The sequence below is a fragment of the Bufo bufo genome, chromosome 4 (assembly GCF_905171765.1).
Source record: "Bufo bufo chromosome 4, aBufBuf1.1, whole genome shotgun sequence".
In the NCBI taxonomy this organism is placed as follows: Eukaryota; Metazoa; Chordata; class Amphibia; order Anura; family Bufonidae; genus Bufo; species Bufo bufo.
In genome coordinates this window covers 477,418,073-477,435,645 of record NC_053392.1, presented here as the reverse complement: position 1 = coordinate 477,435,645, position 17,573 = coordinate 477,418,073, and the positions used below count along the sequence as shown (strand labels likewise).

Sequence of the window (17,573 nt, the reverse complement as noted above, 5' to 3'; positions counted from 1 at the left end):
CTGAGCGGAGCGGAGGCTGAGCGCTGGCAGGCGGATGCATTCTCAGTGGATCCGCCTCCACTGAGAATGCATTAGGGCCAGACGGATGCGTTCGGGGCCGCTCGTGAGCCCCTTCAAACGGAGCGCACGAGCGGACACCCGAACGCTCGTGTGAAAGTAGCCTAAGACTGTCTACAAACTAGAGATCAGACTATATATCCCTAGTGTGTGTATATTCATTCACATACACATGTGAGTCTGAATAACTGCAGAGCACTGTAATATTTAGCAGCAATATAGAATTTTTTGTGAATTACTGCGGACACGAGGGATCATCCCCATCTGTGAATTTTGTGATTTTATGTGAATAGTTTTATTCTTACACATTTTATGGTGTATATTATTTTGTGATTTATGTCATACACGTGTCAATTTTATGCTATAAATATTTTCATTTGAGTTCAATTAAATATGTATTACCAAGACCACATGCAGAGTGCTCACCCATTACTTTGATACAATGGAGGATGCCTGCAGCGGACCACAAGTACCACAATGGACATCCTACACAGGATAGCAAGTGTGTGGATGTGATAAATAGTATATATAATATAACAAAAACAAAGACAGGTGCACTCTGCGGTCTTACTAAGCCCTCAAACTGGTGTTAAAATTGAGAGATTAGCCAACATGTCCTACGTGAGGACATGTCTGAGCCTGAGCACCGCGCCAAGGTTTCTCAAGTAGCTCGGGACCTAACGCTAAACCTACCTGGGCCGTATGGGCAATACCTGGAGCCAGTGGGCAAATTACAGGAGCGCAAGGTCCGACTCAAAGCAGTCTCCCAGTAACCTCCAGCATGTGACCATGCATACAATGGGAGGAGGCAGAGAGCTCTGAGCCCCACCCAAGACTGGCTGATATAGCCCGGGCCTCACATGTGCACCAGAATGCTGCCTGTAGATGGAAATAAAGGCACATTCAGACTAGGAGTTTCTACACTCCAAAAAATTCAAAATACAGACTACAAATTGGCGTGGTATTAGGAAGTGCTCAACCCCATATGCAGTGGTGCATCTATACCGGGGGGGGCAGATCCTGCACTTGTGGTCCGCTGCTAATAACAATCCCCAGCAAAAATGCATACAATGGAGGATGCCTGCAGCGGACCACAAGTACCACAATGGACATCCTGCACAGGATAGCAAGTGTGTGGATGTGATAAACAGTATATATAATATAACAAAAACATTGCTTTGAGTCGGACCTTGCACTCCTGTAATTTGCCCACTGGCTCCTGGTATTGCCCATACGGCCCAGGTAGGTTTACCGTTAGGTCCCGAGCTACTTGAGAAACCTTGGCGCGGTGCTCGGGCTCAGACATGTCTTCACGTAGGACATGTTGGCTAATCTCTCAATTTTAACACCAGTTTGAGGGCTTAGTAAGACCGCAGAGTGCACCGGTCTTTGTTTTTGTTATATTATTTGAACATTATTTATATAAAACGGGAACACAACTTTAACTGTTGTCCAAATGAAAAAGAAAAAAGGCTCCAAGACCAATTGTAGACGTTTTTCCTGTCCTGATCTTTATTCACCAGGGCAGGATTATAATAATTTTTAACATATAAGGCTGGTTTCATATGTTAAATTAGCTATGGACCCAAGCTCGGTTTCCTTCAACCTGATCCACATTATGCGGCTTTGCTGATAATAGATGGAACCAGACACACAAGTATGTTTTGTTTTGTTGTGTTATGATATTGCTAAACCGAAGCATGAACCTGGTACCTCTATGGATTTTTCACATTACAATGATATGGGTATGGTATCCACATTTATCCATATAGGATTTAACCCCAGTATTTTAGGATTGTAGGATGTAATGTGTCCGTATTATAGGGGCTACCTGAGATAACATGTGTGTTTTTTATGTGGCTTTCTTGATTGCGCTAATTTGCAGGATTTATTTTATTGTAATACTAAAATGGATATTATATGTCACGGGTGTGTATGTCTGTTTGAACAGGTGTTTCACGTGCTGCTGATCGAGTCCACCCCAACCTGTTTTCTCCCAAACCCCTCCCTTGTGGGTTGGGAAAACCTGGATGGACCCTATTTAAGATCATAGCAGGTCAAATACCTTTGATTATGACTAAGAACATCATTGTTCGAAACGCGTAAATCAACTGGGGAAGAGTGGGAATTAGTGCCACCGTATTTTGTATCTATTCTGAACAATTTTGGTGAATAAAGATCAGGACCGGAAAAACGTCTACAATTGGTGCTGGAGCCTTTTTTCTTTTTCATTTGGATATACATCAGGACTGACTTGGGTCCGTTCCGCGCACCGCTCCACAGGATTATCACGGGTGAGCGGGATTTAACCTTTTCTTTTATTTAACTGTTGTCATACAATAAGAACTTTTATTGTGGACAAAAAACAGTCCTGATCACGTGACGGACACACAGGTGAACAGTTCATTGCAATTACAAAGCAGCTGATCTCCCGTGTGATCATCACATAAGTTGAATTGGTATCCACGAGAAGTAAATCCATGAAGGTTCCTACTGAATGTCAACAAGATCTTGAAATGGAGGAACTGATACCAAAAGTATATTAGAAAACTGTATAACCTTTGGCACTCCAGGGATCAGCAAACTCTGGCACTCCTGCTGTGATGAAACTACAAGTCCCAGCATGCACAATTGCTTGGCTGTTCTCAGAATTGCCATACAAGTGAAAGGAGCATGCTGGGAGTTGTAGTTTCGCAACAGCTGTAGTGTCAAAGGTTGTTGACCCGATCTAAGGAATAACCAACATTTGCTTTTACTATACATTCACACAACTGTAAGTGTTTTGCAGTCCGCAAATCCTCAGATCTGCAACACACTGATACCAGCCATATTCTCACACAATCACAGTGCAGACTTCAATGGGTCCATGGCCCGCATGATACAGTGAAGTATAGGATATGTCCTATCTTTTGCGGCATGGCCACATGGACCCAGAAGCACACGGGAGGGCTTGGAGTCCGCACTGTGATGCGGCAAGCACACGCCAGGTATCTGTGAATACCCCCTTATCAGCAAATTCTGTATTAAAGAAGAACTGGATGGCTCACCTACCTTAACCTTCTTTTCAGAAATAGACTTTGGAATATTTTTGAAGTTCAAATGTGTTGACAGGATCCTTGGTGAAGGGCGGTCTTTAAATCTCTATTCAAAAAAATAAATACAATTAAATTAAAGAAACACTGGGAAATATGTACTATTCCAAATGTGTCAAATTTATTTTGCAATCTGCATGCAAGGGATGGGAGAAGGATACAGTAGATGAGGGTAAATCTGGTCATATGGCAGTATAGTGGCAGCAGGGTTACTGTAGGTTGTCGGTTTGTCTGAAGAATTTCCACTGTAGGTGAGCGTGTGATATGATGGGATAGGGAGTTCCAGACAATAGGCAATGCACAGGTGAAATTTTGTAGGAGATTTGCGGAAGAGGTGATAAGAGGAGAAAAGAGGAGAGAAGGAAGTCTTGTGAGGATTGGAGATTACGCATGGGCGTAGCTATAGGGGGTGCAGAGGTAGCAGTCGCTACCGGGCCCAGGAGCCTGAGGGGGCCCAAAGACCCTTGTGCCACATAAGAAGACACAACGCACTGAGGGAAGGGGGGCCCAAGCTGAACTCTTGCACCAGGGCCCATGAGCCGTTAGCTACGCCCCTGAGATTACGTGTGGGGATGTATCGGAAAAGTAGCTCAGAGATGTACAGAGGGAACAAGTTGTGGACAGCCTTAGGCCTCATGCACACGACCGTTGTGTGCATCCGCGTCCGTTCCGTCATTTTTCACAGTTTAGCGGAGGTCCCATTAATTTCTATGGAGCTGTGAAAAAAAAATGATAGTTCTCCGTTTTTTCTCCGCCTCCGTGATTCCAGTCCGTCAAAAAAATATAACCTGTCCTATTCTTGTCAGTGGAAAACGGAGGACGGACCCATTCAAGTCAATGGGTCTGTCAAAAAAAACGGATGCACAACTGGTATGTCATCCGTGTCCATGTCCGCGTCCGTGTCCGTTTTTTTCTACAAGACCTTGGTGCAATAAAATTACACTTTTAATGTATTAAGATATCCAGCAAGTGGCGGCAGCAGCGCGCCACCGGCCGGGGCACGAGGCAGCACGCCGACCCATCCTGCAGCTGGATTACCCTATCTGATTCAGAGCATAAAGAAAAAGCGAATTGACAACCAAAGTAAAAAAAGAAGAAGAAAGAAAAAAGAAAGAAGAAAAAATCGCCTTACCAAACTACAGGGACGCAGACAGAAGCACGCAAACTGAAGCCTTCACTACAGGTAAACGGTTTTAAACCAGCTTAACACCTGCATAGTGATATATCTTCGCGTGCCAGTCTTTATTTAGTTGCAACACCTGTACAGTAATATCCACTACCATAAAATGTCCTTCAGCGCAGTATCTTAATACATTACATTGTCTTCCCTGTGCGGCAGATTTTTGTGGTTCTGCCGCGATACCGCTGCTTCTTACATATAGCACCCACTGAGCGCCACCTCTGCAACTCCTTATCCCAAAATTACACTTTTCATTAACCTTCCTTTTTTTTTGTCAGACAAAAAAAAAAGAAAGACACAAGGAAACACAACTGAAGCAAAATCAGACACGGACCACTGAAGCCAAATCACTGACAGTGAAAAAACACTGTCGTGTGCATGAGGCCTTATATGTATTTGCTAGTTTTTACACTCGGTTATGTAGGCAGTAGGGAGCCAGTGAAGGGATTGGCAGAGGGGAGAGGCAGAGGGGAGAAATTAATTAGTTGGGCAGCATAGTTGAAAATAGATTAGAGGGTTGCAAGGGTGCTAGATGTGCAGCGTCCCACTAGTGACTGTGAGCACTGCCAAATTGTTGTATTGTATTTTGCATTACATGTTAGCTGAGTTTTATATATTTGCTTCTTAATCCCTGTTAACAGGCTGGTAGGGTGCACTACATCAAATCCACAACTAGATGGCGATAGCTCCATAGGTTATTCATGCCTAGTGTTAGAAAGAGAAAAAAAAAAGTTAGTAGAGAGGAGAGGAGACATGTAGTAGCTGGAGTGAGGAGCAGAGGGAAGGCCCCCCTCCTCCCAGCTCCCTCTCTGAGGCCCCCACGGTCCAGAGGAGCCAAGTGAACTTTTCGCAAGTTTTGGGCCAAGAAGCAAGGCTGAGGTGAGACCTCCTTCTGCAGTCTATCCCCCCAAGTGGAAAATTGTGTTTTGACAACGGAAAAGACAAAGGAAGATAACAGCCATCTTATCAGGCTTAAGGGCTCCTTTGAATTTGGTGTAGGACAATCTAGCTAGAGGCAGCCTCACTGGTATATAGAAGACAGAAAGGCCAATCTGTTATGTCACTTATGTGGAAGGAAGGATCAGAAACCGCCGTTACTGGGATTAGAATAAGGCAAGGAGCTAGATTTTCACTAACGTAACTGAACTTTAATCTGAAATTTATATCTACAAAAAGCCTGTTACCTCAGATAACAATTTAATACCTCTGCATACAAGAGAGACTGTATTATCTGTGAATGTCATTGCTACAGAGAATGGAAAGCGCCTGACTGTATAGGGAGGGTGCTTAGGGACTGATGGTCCTCCCCCTTCCCCCCTTTTCCCCTTAGGGGCATTTAGGAATCTGGCCCCGTCTCAGTAATGGTTAAGTAGGTTGCAGATTAGGGTCATTGAGGGTTAATCCCTGGGGAACCTCCTTAGACAGGATGGGGGCGGTGCAGGAAATCCTGAAGGTCACATATACCTCCTCTCTGTCCTGGTCACTTCCTCTTGCAAGTGGAAGCAGATTGGTATGGACATACCCCTTTGCTCTGTCCACACCAGGAGTCCACAGGTGGTTCTGCCCTTTGGGCTGCTTCCTGGTGAGTTACATGAGGAGGGGAGGGTTAGCTGTGCTCTGTTAGAGCAGCTTGAGCTCTACCCTGCCATCCTCCTCCCCTGTGCCTGCTTCTGGGGCTTTGTGCAGCTGCTGCTGCGGTATACATGCAGCTCCAGCGCTTCAGCGAAGGTCCGGCGGTCTGCTCGCCGTTCCTCCTAACCCCCCCGACTTTTATTATCCCCCAGCTTCCCGCGTGTGTGCGCCGTTTCTTTCGACCCATCCTGTGATGTCTGTGGCGCTGCGCTGTGTCTCCGCCCCCCCCCCCCCCTTCCCAGCTTCTGTTCCATGGCGTTAGGGCTAAGCAAGCCGGGCGGGATTGTTGGTCTCCCCGGTAATGTAGGGCAATATGGGGTCCTCACCCCTCCCCCTGCTGCTTTGGACGGCCTCCTTTAGCTCCCATGGCGCAAGCTAGGTCGCTTCGCCTAAGCCCCGCCCCCTTCCCCTGCAGCGTTTACCGGGTCCCGTACCGGGCACCGCTGGGCAGGCGAGTTTTCATATGTAATTTATAAAACTAAAAAGGATCCGCTCACCTATGTTTCCCTCAGGATATTTCATATGTGCTGCTTGTTTTAGCTTCCCCCAGTCTCCTGTCCAGTATTATAGATTAACCCCTCGTGCTTGCCATGTCCGATTTCGGTGCACCTGTGCCTATGGCTTCTAATGGGTATTCCTATTGTCCCAGCGTTGCAATCAGAGCCCCTTCCGTACAATGAGACTCTCTGGGTCTTATTTGTAGCCATTATGGTGACACCCCCCTCTCCTTCCTCCCCTTCACGCAGGCACAGGTGCGGTTTTTTTCTTCCCTTAGGTTGCCTGGAGGCATGGCCGTAATGGATTCCACATGCACCAGTCCTGTCGCCGTTCCTGGGTTTCAGGGAGAAATGGGCGCTCCAGATCCTCAGGTGGCGCTTATCATCGTTTTTAGGACGGATGTCAGGCGCATCGGAGGAGTCTGGTTATACAATCACCGTATCGAGGCTGTTGCCTGACCGTCACTCCAGGGCTCGGCCTGGTCGCTGCAGCCCGTACCCGCTCCTTTGGACTGGTGAGTACTGCGGGGAGGATGGTTCTTGTGCAGAGTTAGAATCACTGGTAGAGGCGGTGTCCCTGCCTTAATAAATAAAAAATAAAAAATAAAAAAAATCTCGATGGTCGCTTAATGGCTTCAGGGTGGATTTACAGAGCCTGTAGGTTACCCGCACATATTTTCCTGGAAATTGGGCAACTCAGGTGCAGCCCTAAGCAACGGGATATCATTAGCATATATGGAGGTTTTTTCTGTCTATAAGTTTAAAAAAAAATGAAAATTACTAACCGAATTAATATATTATAGGCATTAAAATATACAAATGAATAATAAAGGGTATTATATAAGAAAAAAATTAATAAAATGGAACTGAGTATATATATATATCTAGGTATTATAAAAAAAATAAAAAAAAACATGATTAAAAAGAATGAAATGATACTAATAATAAATGATTTAACAATGTAATTTTATGGATAAAAAAAAAAAATTTGAATATATATATTACGATTAATGTATATAAAAAAAATAATAATAATAATAAAAAAGATAAAAATAAAATAATAAATACATATATAAATAAATAAACAGGTTTGAGCTATGTATATATTTATTATGTATGTTTAGATTCTCCTGCATGAGAAGCCTTGCTTCTACCTTGTGTCTTGTTTATTGGCTGGCCTTTTTTGCGGATGTTTTTCAGGATAGATCAGTCCTGCCGGGTGTTCTCCCAATTTCCCTTTCAGCATGGAGTGTAGTATTAAAAAAAAAAAAAAAAAGTAGTACTGCCTGTTATGCTCCTATCTGCGGGCACTAGGCCGTGTGTATATAAAAAATTAAAATAAAATAAAAAATAAAATAAAATAATATATAAGCGTTTTATTTGCCTTTCAACAATGACATACAGGGCATAGTTAGTACATATATACGGAGGCGAGACGCAGAAGTAGTAATCCCTCTAGCATTCAGCTCTATAGCTCGTGGCTATGAACCTTCCTTTAATGTAAATGGTTGTGAGTTCATATCATCACAGCCGCAATTTCGGTTTTCTCTTTCTGCAGTCTACGGTACGGGTCACCGGCCCAAGGTTCCGTTGGTATGGCTGATACCTGGGCACTGCTGCTGAGCTTCTAGCATGTCTGTGCAGGCGGGCAGCTTGGTGGTGATGCACTTGCCTCATGTCCAGTGTTGCAGGAGTTACAGTGCGGTGGGATCCAGTAGGGTCGAATCCAGGGGAGATGTACACGATGTTAGCAGTTCATGAGACTTTCTTCTAGTCCAGCTGGGTTGGTTGCCGTGAGGGCGGTATTAGTATACTGGTGCAGCATGGTTTGTACGAAGCAGGGCTGCCCCTAGTTGAGTGGATATGGCGAAATCAGTAGTCGCAGGTATAACTAGATGGTAAGCCAGTAGCGGATAAACAGGTCCGTTCGTAGACGTTGCTCAGGGTGGAGTCTTGATATAACACCATTCATGGAGTTACACTGTTAAACTGCAGCCTTTCATTCCCCGTTCGGATCTATGTTTTGATGCGGGTCAGACACACTGACGGGTCCTCTTGACAGGACTTCACAGGTCGCCATGGTGACCCTCCAAGCATTATTTGCATGTATCATTCCATTGTACGGTAGGCGATACAGGTATAGTTAGGGAGTATTTAGTTTGGATAGTCACGTCCCGTCTCCTTCAGCCTTCTGTTCTGGCTGATTGAGATTTTCTCCAAGGTGTTTGTCTCTTCATTCAAGGCCGCACTGCGCGGGGGGTTGTTATTCCAGAATTTTTGTATGGGGTAATAGTACTCGGGATTGGGGTCCGTCTATACCTGTCGATCCAGTTAATATAAAGGGGTGTGTACCTCCCCTCCACCTGGTTTCGGTCCGGCTGGTCGGTTTGTTTGGTATTCTGTAATGACTTCACGCATGGTGGGGCTCCAATTGATTTTCCCTTTAGGTTAGGTTCCCCCCGGGCGGTTTGACAATTTGTGGGTGATTTGGGCCGGCGCTCGGGGGTGTGTGTACCCGGACTGGTTTGTTCGGGTACGGTAAAATAAAATAAATCTGGTTGCATTTATTATCTAGGCCAGCCTGGATAGGCACAACCCTGTTCTCTATATAGAGCTTTGAGGATACAATTCTGATTACTCCTACTGGGACACAGTTTTTATCATCTCCACTGGGACTCACCCATATGATATGGGCTTATTACACTAGGACTTTAATTGTGAGAAACATCTAGGTCTCCAGAAAAATCGAGTATTCATTGATTAAGGATATTGTTTTGTTAGTTGCTTTTTAATTTTATGCATGTATCTTACCTTCTCCAGAGCAAGGGGTGTCTCTCTTCGTCCAGAGCACCTAGCGTGATCACTCACAGTGAGCCATCCGTTTACTCTTTCCAAGTGCACTATGGTTTGACAATTTACCTTGGTCTTTAAAAAAAAAAAATAATAATAATAATAATAATAACAAAAAAGAAAATACTTTTTGGATGAAATATAACTATTCTGTGTCTAGTTGTGCGATCCTCTCTTGCGTGTTGTGGCTCGGGCTAATTGTTTTTTCTTTCAGATTTGTGGCGTTTAGCGGTTCGATGGCTGGCTTTCGTATACCTTCTGTGCGGTGCGGAGAGAGGAACAGAGGCTGGTGGGCGCTCTTTGGTTTTTCGAGAGGTGGAAGTCTTTTGGACAGGGATCCTGGAATTCAGGTGGTCATAACTCCTTCCGGAGGTGGTTGGTATAGAGTTCCACCGGAGGCGCGGTGATGCTGGTGACCCGCGCTGTGGTAATGCGCCTTTGTCTATTCCAGAGCTCTGGACCTCATGTGTCCTGACATATGATTATCCCTTTCTCATCCACCTCCTCAGGCAGAGTGTCCCATAGTCTCACTGCTCTTACCGTAAATAATCCTCTTCTATGTTGTGAAAATACATTCTTACCTCCAGACACAGAGAATGTTCCCCTTGTCACAGTTCTGGGGATGAATAGATGAGGGGAGTGATCTCTGTACTGACCCCTGATATATTTATACACAGTTATTAGATCTCCCCTCTGTCGTCTTTGTTCTACAGTGAATAAACCTTATTTTGCCAATCTTCCAGGGTACTGTAGTTGCCCCATTCCAGTCATTACTTTAGTTGCCCTCCTCTGAGCCCAGAGCTGTACACAGTACTCCATGTGTGGTCTGACTAGTGATTTGAAAAGTGGTTGGACTATGCTCTCATCACGGGCCTTATTGGCCTTGGTTTTTAATGGGACCTGATGGTGTCTTCCTTTTGGGTGTTAATTTGGACAATTCCTTTTCTGGCCTGTACGTGAGCTAAAACAGACTCGGTTATGCTGGGTGGTGGTCGGAGCCCCATTGGGAGAACGGGCCTCCTCCGTGGCGGCATTTGAGTACAGCGGAGATATGGTGGTAGCAGATGGAGTAACTGCCCGCTGGGAGTCCAGCGGTTGGCAGACAGCTCTGATGATTACGGTTTAACTTGCCCGCTGGGAGTCCAGCCTTTGGCATACCGTTCCGATATTATGGTTTATTAAGGTTTGCCGCTTTAATAAAGAAGCTGTGGCCGATCACCATCCAGCAATAAAGTGATACAGTTGTCGGTGTCTTTTGTTATGGGTCAAGGTTGGGTAAAGGGGCCAAGGGTGAGTTAAAGGTGGTATCCCCTCCCCCTGTTACCCTGAATACCAGCAGTCTGGAAAGCGCCTGACTGTATAGGGAGGGTGCTTAGGGACTGATGGTCCTCCCCCTTCCCCCCTTTTCCCCTTAGGGGCATTTAGGAATCTGGCCCCGTCTCAGTAATGGTTAAGTAGGTTGCAGATTAGGGTCATTGAGGGTTAATCCCTGGGGAACCTCCTTAGACAGGATGGGGGCGGTGCAGGAAATCCTGAAGGTCACATATACCTCCTCTCTGTCCTGGTCACTTCCTCTTGCAAGTGGTAGCAGATTGGCCCTCCCTCCCTTTGCGGTTATTCTTGGGAGGCGGGGAGAAGTGCACGGTTCTGTTCAGTTATGGATACTTGGTTATTCTGTTTTGTTTTTCTATTTTAAGAGACCCTGCTGGGAGTCCAGTGGTTTTGGATATTGCTCCGATGATTACGGCTTTGGAGAGCTGTGAATTTTGGTCGAGTTTATGAAGTCACAGCTGGCGGCATTTGAGTACAGCGGAGATATGGTGGTAGCAGATGGAGTAACTGCCCGCTGGGAGTCCAGCGGTTGGCAGACAGCTCTGATGATTACGGTTTAACTTGCCCGCTGGGAGTCCAGCCTTTGGCATACCGTTCCGATATTATGGTTTATTAAGGTTTGCCGCTTTAATAAAGAAGCTGTGGCCGATCACCATCCAGCAATAAAGTGATACAGTTGTCGGTGTCTTTTGTTATGGGTCAAGGTTGGGTAAAGGGGCCAAGGGTGAGTTAAAGGTGGTATCCCCTCCCCCTGTTACCCTGAATACCAGCAGTCCCAGAAAAACAGTAAAAGTTGTGAGTTGGATTCAACTGCTGTTTTACTGCTTAATTCAACTACTACTCTCACCATTGTTGTACCACAACGGTACTGGTATCACGACTAAAGGGACCTAGCCATAAGCACATAAAGCCAAATTACCACCAAGGGCACCTCAGCCACCATCTGGCCTGTGTCCCTCATATCAGAGTGTGTCCCGGAGAATTCCTGTGCTGTTTTCCCCTTCACTGCACTGCTGGCCCAGGGAGGCATCTGCTAACCGTGAGTACCCGATGAACTGTTTCACCCTTTCGGCCCACCATGAACCTCACGTGGTCTCTCCTGCGGACCGGCACGCTGCAGATGGAAGGCCACAGAGGAGGTTGTTACAATAGGCTTGGCGGGAGATGATGAGGACATGTGCAGTGCAAGTATTTTAGAAGACTCCTGGTTGAGGAATGTGCAGATCAGTGGCGTACCGCCCATAGAGGCAGACCACGCCATTGCTATGGGGCCCGCGGCACTGGTGGGCCCGGAGCGCAGAGAAGGCCCCGCCCACACTATTTGGCCCCGCCCACTCATGGCAGGCGCCTATAGCGCTATGCGGCTGCTCTGCTTTTATATGAGCTAACTATTCTTCCGCAATTGCAATCCCCCCCGCCCTCCCACCGAGGCGCCGAAGTTTGACCAGATCCTGACTGGCTGACCTCCTCCTGACCTGCTGATCCTGACTGCTGTCTGCTGCGGAATCAGACAGGATCAAACCAGCCTGCAACCAGCCTGGCCAATCAGCACAAGGCAATTCTGTTGAGGCAGCTGCTGATTGGCCAGTGGCAGTGTGCGCAAGGGAGGCGGGAGAATTGGTTCGCCGTCGGCCGTCGCCAGTGTGCCTGAGAGGAGACGAAGAAGGAAGAAGCAGAAGCACCCTCCCTGTCCCTGGCTGGCCTGAAGAACCGTTCATCCATCCTGACTCCTTCCTGAAGGCTGCCGTGTCACTGCCTGGCTCTGGCTGCCTGAGACGCTTGAGACAGAGAGAGAGAGCAGACTGACAGTCAGCACTCAGCACTGCAGAGACTAGGTATGATCGAGTCGATGTCTTGATAATGTCAGATACTCAGATTTGACCTGACAGCCTGACAGGCCAGGCAGCAAGAGAGAGGAGGGATGGGAGGGAGGGAGGGGGACAGCCAGGACAGGGTGGGACATGCTTCAATCCCACTCCAGTGAGTCCTGTTGTCCTCTATGAGCCCCAAAATGCCCATGGGAGAGAAGTAGGAAGAAAGCACACTGTCCTGAGATTTTTTGGGGGGCATTAGGGGTTGGTGGGGGGCTCATAGAGGACAGTGTGCTTTCCTCCTACACCTACTCCTTCCTAACAACCCCCCCCCCCCCGGGCATTTTGGAGGGCATTAGGCGGGGTTGGGTGGATATTAACCCCTCTAACTCCTTGCTGCTAATGCTGAGTGTGCACATAGCCACCAAATGATATTTCACCAACCAGCCAAATTCCCCCCCCACACACACACACAAACAAACACATGCGCAAATGTGCACACTCAGCATCAGCATTCAGCAGCAAGGAGTTAAAGGGGTTTGTGGTAAGAGAAGTGATGACAAAATGGCGCAGGTAGCAAGTTAGGTTAAGATGTGGGGGATGACTTACGTCCGGCTTTAGCACAGTGGACAGAGGCAGCAGGAGTGATGTGTATGCGCTCCTGCCCTGCACTCGCTCAGTTGTGTGGCATACATATTGCGCCCTGTGTCCACTGTCCTGTGCCCACTCTGCTAAAGCCTGGCAAGTGACATGGCCCATCTGTGTCCACTGTCCTGTGCCCACTCTGGCAAGCCTGGCAAGTGACACGCCCATTGTATGAAAATATAAAAAAAATATTCCCCATATGGCAAACAGCAAAACAGAAAAAAAGAGTCCAAAAGGCGGATTAGCTGTTTTTGGTCGCTTCCTTTTCCACAATAAATTAAATTAAAAGTGATCAAAAAGTCATAAACACCCCAAGATGGTATCAATGGAAAGTTCAGATCGCCCCGCAAAATTTGAGCCCCCATATAGTTCCGTATACATAATTACAAAAAAGTTATAGGGGTCCAAATATGGCGATAAAAAAGTAAAACTGATTTTTTTCCCCCAATTTAGCATTTTTTTCACTATCAAAACGCAATAAAACCTATACATATAGGGTATTGCCGGATTTATACTAACCTGTAGAATAAAATTAACTGGTCAGTTTTATCGCAAATTGAACATCACTATTTAAAAACTGTAAAACTGTAATGGAATTTTAATTTTTTTTTTGCAATTTCACTCCATTTGGAATTTTTTTACCGCTTTGTACTACATCATATGTAATATTAAATGGTGGCGTCCAAAAGTACAACTTGTCCCGCAAAAAACAAGCCCTCATATGGCTATAAAAACGGAAAAACTTTTTTTTTTTTAAGTTTAGGTACACTTCAACATCGGAGTGATGTCCAAACTTCAGACCTCCAGCTGGTGCAAAACTAACATCATTCCAGGACAGCCTACGGCTATCAGCCTACAGCAGGGCATGGTGGGATTTCTAGTTTTATAACAGCTGGAGGGCTGCGGTTTGCCCATCCCTGCAGACAGTAACACATCTTAACTTCCAGAGCTTCTCTTATTAGTGGTCAGTGAATAATGGACCAACGCAGTTGCAAGATGGATGTTGTGTATGTGTTTTCTTATGAACCCATATACTATAATGGGCATGCTAGATTCCCATTACAGACCAAAATAGTGCATGTCTCCATTATCTTTTACACTGACACCAGGTCAGTAAAAAGTAAAACTATTGTTTTGTTTTGTGAATAGACACGTAAGGGTACTTTCACACTTGCGGCAGGACGGCTCCGACATGCTGTTCACCATGTCGGATCCGTCCTGCGGCTATTTCGCCGTGCCGCCGGACCGCCGCTCCGTCCCCATGGACTATAATGGGGACGGGGGCGGAGCTCCGGCGCAGCACGGCGGTGCACGGCGAAAGGTCACCGGACTAAAATTACTGCATGTCAGGCTTTTTAGTCCGGCGGCTTTCGCCGTGCTGCGCCGGAGCTCCGCTCCCGTCCCCATTATAGTCCATGGGGACGGAGCGGCGGTCCAGCGGCACGCGAAATAGCCGCAGGATGGATCCGACATGGTGAACAGCATGTCGGATCCGTCCTGCCGCAAGTGTGAAAGTAGCCTTAAAAGTGGAAAATTGAAATGTGGCCACATAGTAAATATTTTACTGATTTGACTGTGTGTTTTAATCCTTCCTCAGAATTACATTTTGAATATACCCTTGAGTTGCACAGCACAGAGGAAGTTTGTCAGAAAAGCAAGAAGAGGAGAGGAGGACGCTAGTAGTGACCTCAGCACAGAAAGAAAAAGCTTGACCACGTAAGTACAGCTGACTGGGCAGTGCACCCACATGATCTGTCCTACTACAACTTGTTGGATAAGAGGTAGAGGGAAGACCATGACTTCCAGAACGGGGAATAATTGAATTCTCAATTAAGTCGTTCTGGATCATCTTTTCCCATAATTCACTATGACTTGTGTGGTTCCTCTGTTATTTCTATTAGACGGTTGTCGGTTCAATGCCAACTGTATGTTACTGACCCCAGGGAGGGTCCTTACACAGCATACCACTGGCAGCACTGATTGGAGAATGTCAACCTGTAAAGGGAAACACCACTAGCTGATAACAACCAGTTGGCATTAAATTTACTAACTTTTAATAGGAATAATAGAGGCACAGCAAAACATAGAGTAAAAGAAGTTCCAGAGTTATTTAATGGAAAATACATTTATTATAACAGACAAGTTAGGAGTGATGACTGGCTGATTGCCTTCTTTGCTGGCTGGATTCATTTTTCCATGACAGTATACACTGCTCTTATCCAGGGGTTATGACCACCCTGCAATACAGCCACGGTGGACATACTTGCACACTATAGGGAAAAAATGGTGGGCAATGTCTGCTGCCTCAGTTCTGGGAAGCTGGTGCTTTTTCCTGTATTGTGCAAGCACGGCCACCGCTGCTGGAATGCAGGGTGGTCATAACCATGGAAGCAAAGTCCAGCCAGCAAAGGAAGCAATATGAACAATCACAATATATTGGTAAGTGTCATGTATTAACTTTACATGATAAATGCCATTTGCTAAAGTGAGACAACCCCTTTAAAATTACTTTTCTGAGAAGCCTAGTAATGATTTTGTGTCCGAACATTATATGTCTTGTATATGGCATTTATTTATCATCCCTTCGGCAGTCTCTATGTCAGATTATGTGATGTACCTGATCTGCTATATACATAACCACACACACAGAAGGTAGGAGAAATAGACTTCCTAAGGCTACTTTCACACTTGCAGCAGTGTGATCCGGCGGGCAGTTCCGTCGTCGGAACTGCCCGCCGGATCTGCCGCTGACTGAAAGCATTTGTGAGACGGATCCGGATGCGGATCCGTCTTACAAATGCATTGCAAGGACGGATCCGTCTCTCCGCTTGTCATGCGGACAGACGGATCCGTCTTGTACATTTTTTCACATTTTTACCAGTCTGCACATGTGCAGGCCGGAAGGACGGATCCGGCATTCAGGCAAGTCTTCAGTTTTTTTCGCCGGAGAGAAAACCGTAGCATGCTGCGGTTTTCTCTTTTGCCTGATCAGTCAAAACGAATGAACTGAAGACATCCTGATGCAAACTGAACGGATTACTCTCCATTCAGAATGCATGGGGATAAAACTGATCAGTTCTTTTCCGGTATAGAGCCCCTGTGACGGAACTCTATGCCGGAAAAGAAAAACGCAAGTGTGAAAGTACCCTAAGGCTACTTTCATATGTGTGGCACAGCCACCTGCAGGCTCAGGCTATTCTGGCAGATAATGCCGGGAATCGGCCAGTCAAAAACCGTTGCATGTAGCATGGAAGTTGAACCATTTTAATTAAAATAACTTGGCAGCAAGATATAACACTATTTCTTGCTGTAGCGTGTGTGTCTTGCTCTGCCTATGACTGTTCACTCTCTAGTTCACTCATCATGCCCCCTCACCTCTCCATAGACCTCTGTTACCTGTAATATGACAACTCAATATCCCTCCCAGATGCCTTTGCAGAATAAAAACCTAATTAGGACTTGAGGGATGGAAGAAAGGAGTGTAAAATTGGAAATAGGGTCATTTTCTCATGATTATACTGAGTATATATTACACAGTGTCCTTTATTTGCCTGTTCTATCACATTTACAAAAGTTATGAGATAGTTAGTAAACATTAAAGATTATTTATACTGTTTCTACAGAGTGTCCTGATGTCAAGTTACCAACATCCCAGTGGCGCTCAGAAGCGCAAAAAAAAGAGAGAGGAAAGCCAAAAAACTGGAAAACTTCCAAAAATTACTAGTTTCTTTAATGTTCCTAGCTGTGGTGAAAGTTCTTCTGTTACTGAACCCACCCAGAATGTAGAAGGCATGCCAGAAAGTCTTACCCCCTCAGCTGCCATAGTGCAGGAGTCTGTACAGGTCGGCGACCTCAGTACTGTAGCTGACTTGCACAGTATCCCTGAATTAAGTACTATAGAACCAGGTGAAAGTGAGCCAAGTTGCTCTGATGCTGAATTATCTAGCAGTGATTTAGCCACTGGTGCTGATGCCACTGGTATGAATATAGATTTGGCTTCTGAAAAATATGTGACGGACAGAGCAAACTTCCCAGTAACTATTACTGATGCCAGTGTGAAGAGATTTGTTATTGCCAATGGTCCTTGTAGACCTCCAGGACCTTTCCCAAGAGATAAAGATGAGCAAAAAAGGTGCTTTTCTGAGACCTACTATGAAAGAGTAACTAAGACTGGCCACACATTTCCAATTACTTGGCTATGTTACTCTCCAAAATTAAATGCCGTATACTGTGAGCCATGTTGGCTGTTTGGAGATCGAAAGAAATTGGGGTTAAACCCAGCTTGGGTCAAAGGCATACAAAATTGGAAAGGCTTATCCACCAAAATACAGATTCATGAAAGTTCACAGACTCATATTGACGCTTGTGTGATTTATGATCAGTGGCGACGGGAGGGAACAATTGACCAGGAAACTGAAAGCCAAATTAGAAAAGAAAAAAACTTCTGGAGGCAAGTTTTAAAACGCACTGTTAATGT

General features: G+C 45.7%; 1 protein-coding gene across 1 annotated transcript in view; it reads right to left on the bottom strand.

The window, feature by feature from the left end:
• LOC120998717 (sulfotransferase 6B1-like) overlaps positions 1–17,573 on the bottom strand; it is a 168,331-nt gene that overhangs the window by 95,453 nt on the left and 55,305 nt on the right. Inside the window, exon 3 of the mRNA XM_040429508.1 lies at positions 3,109–3,198. Coding sequence (XP_040285442.1) covers positions 3,109–3,198 — 90 coding nt within the window. The remainder of the gene's footprint in view (positions 1–3,108; positions 3,199–17,573) is intronic.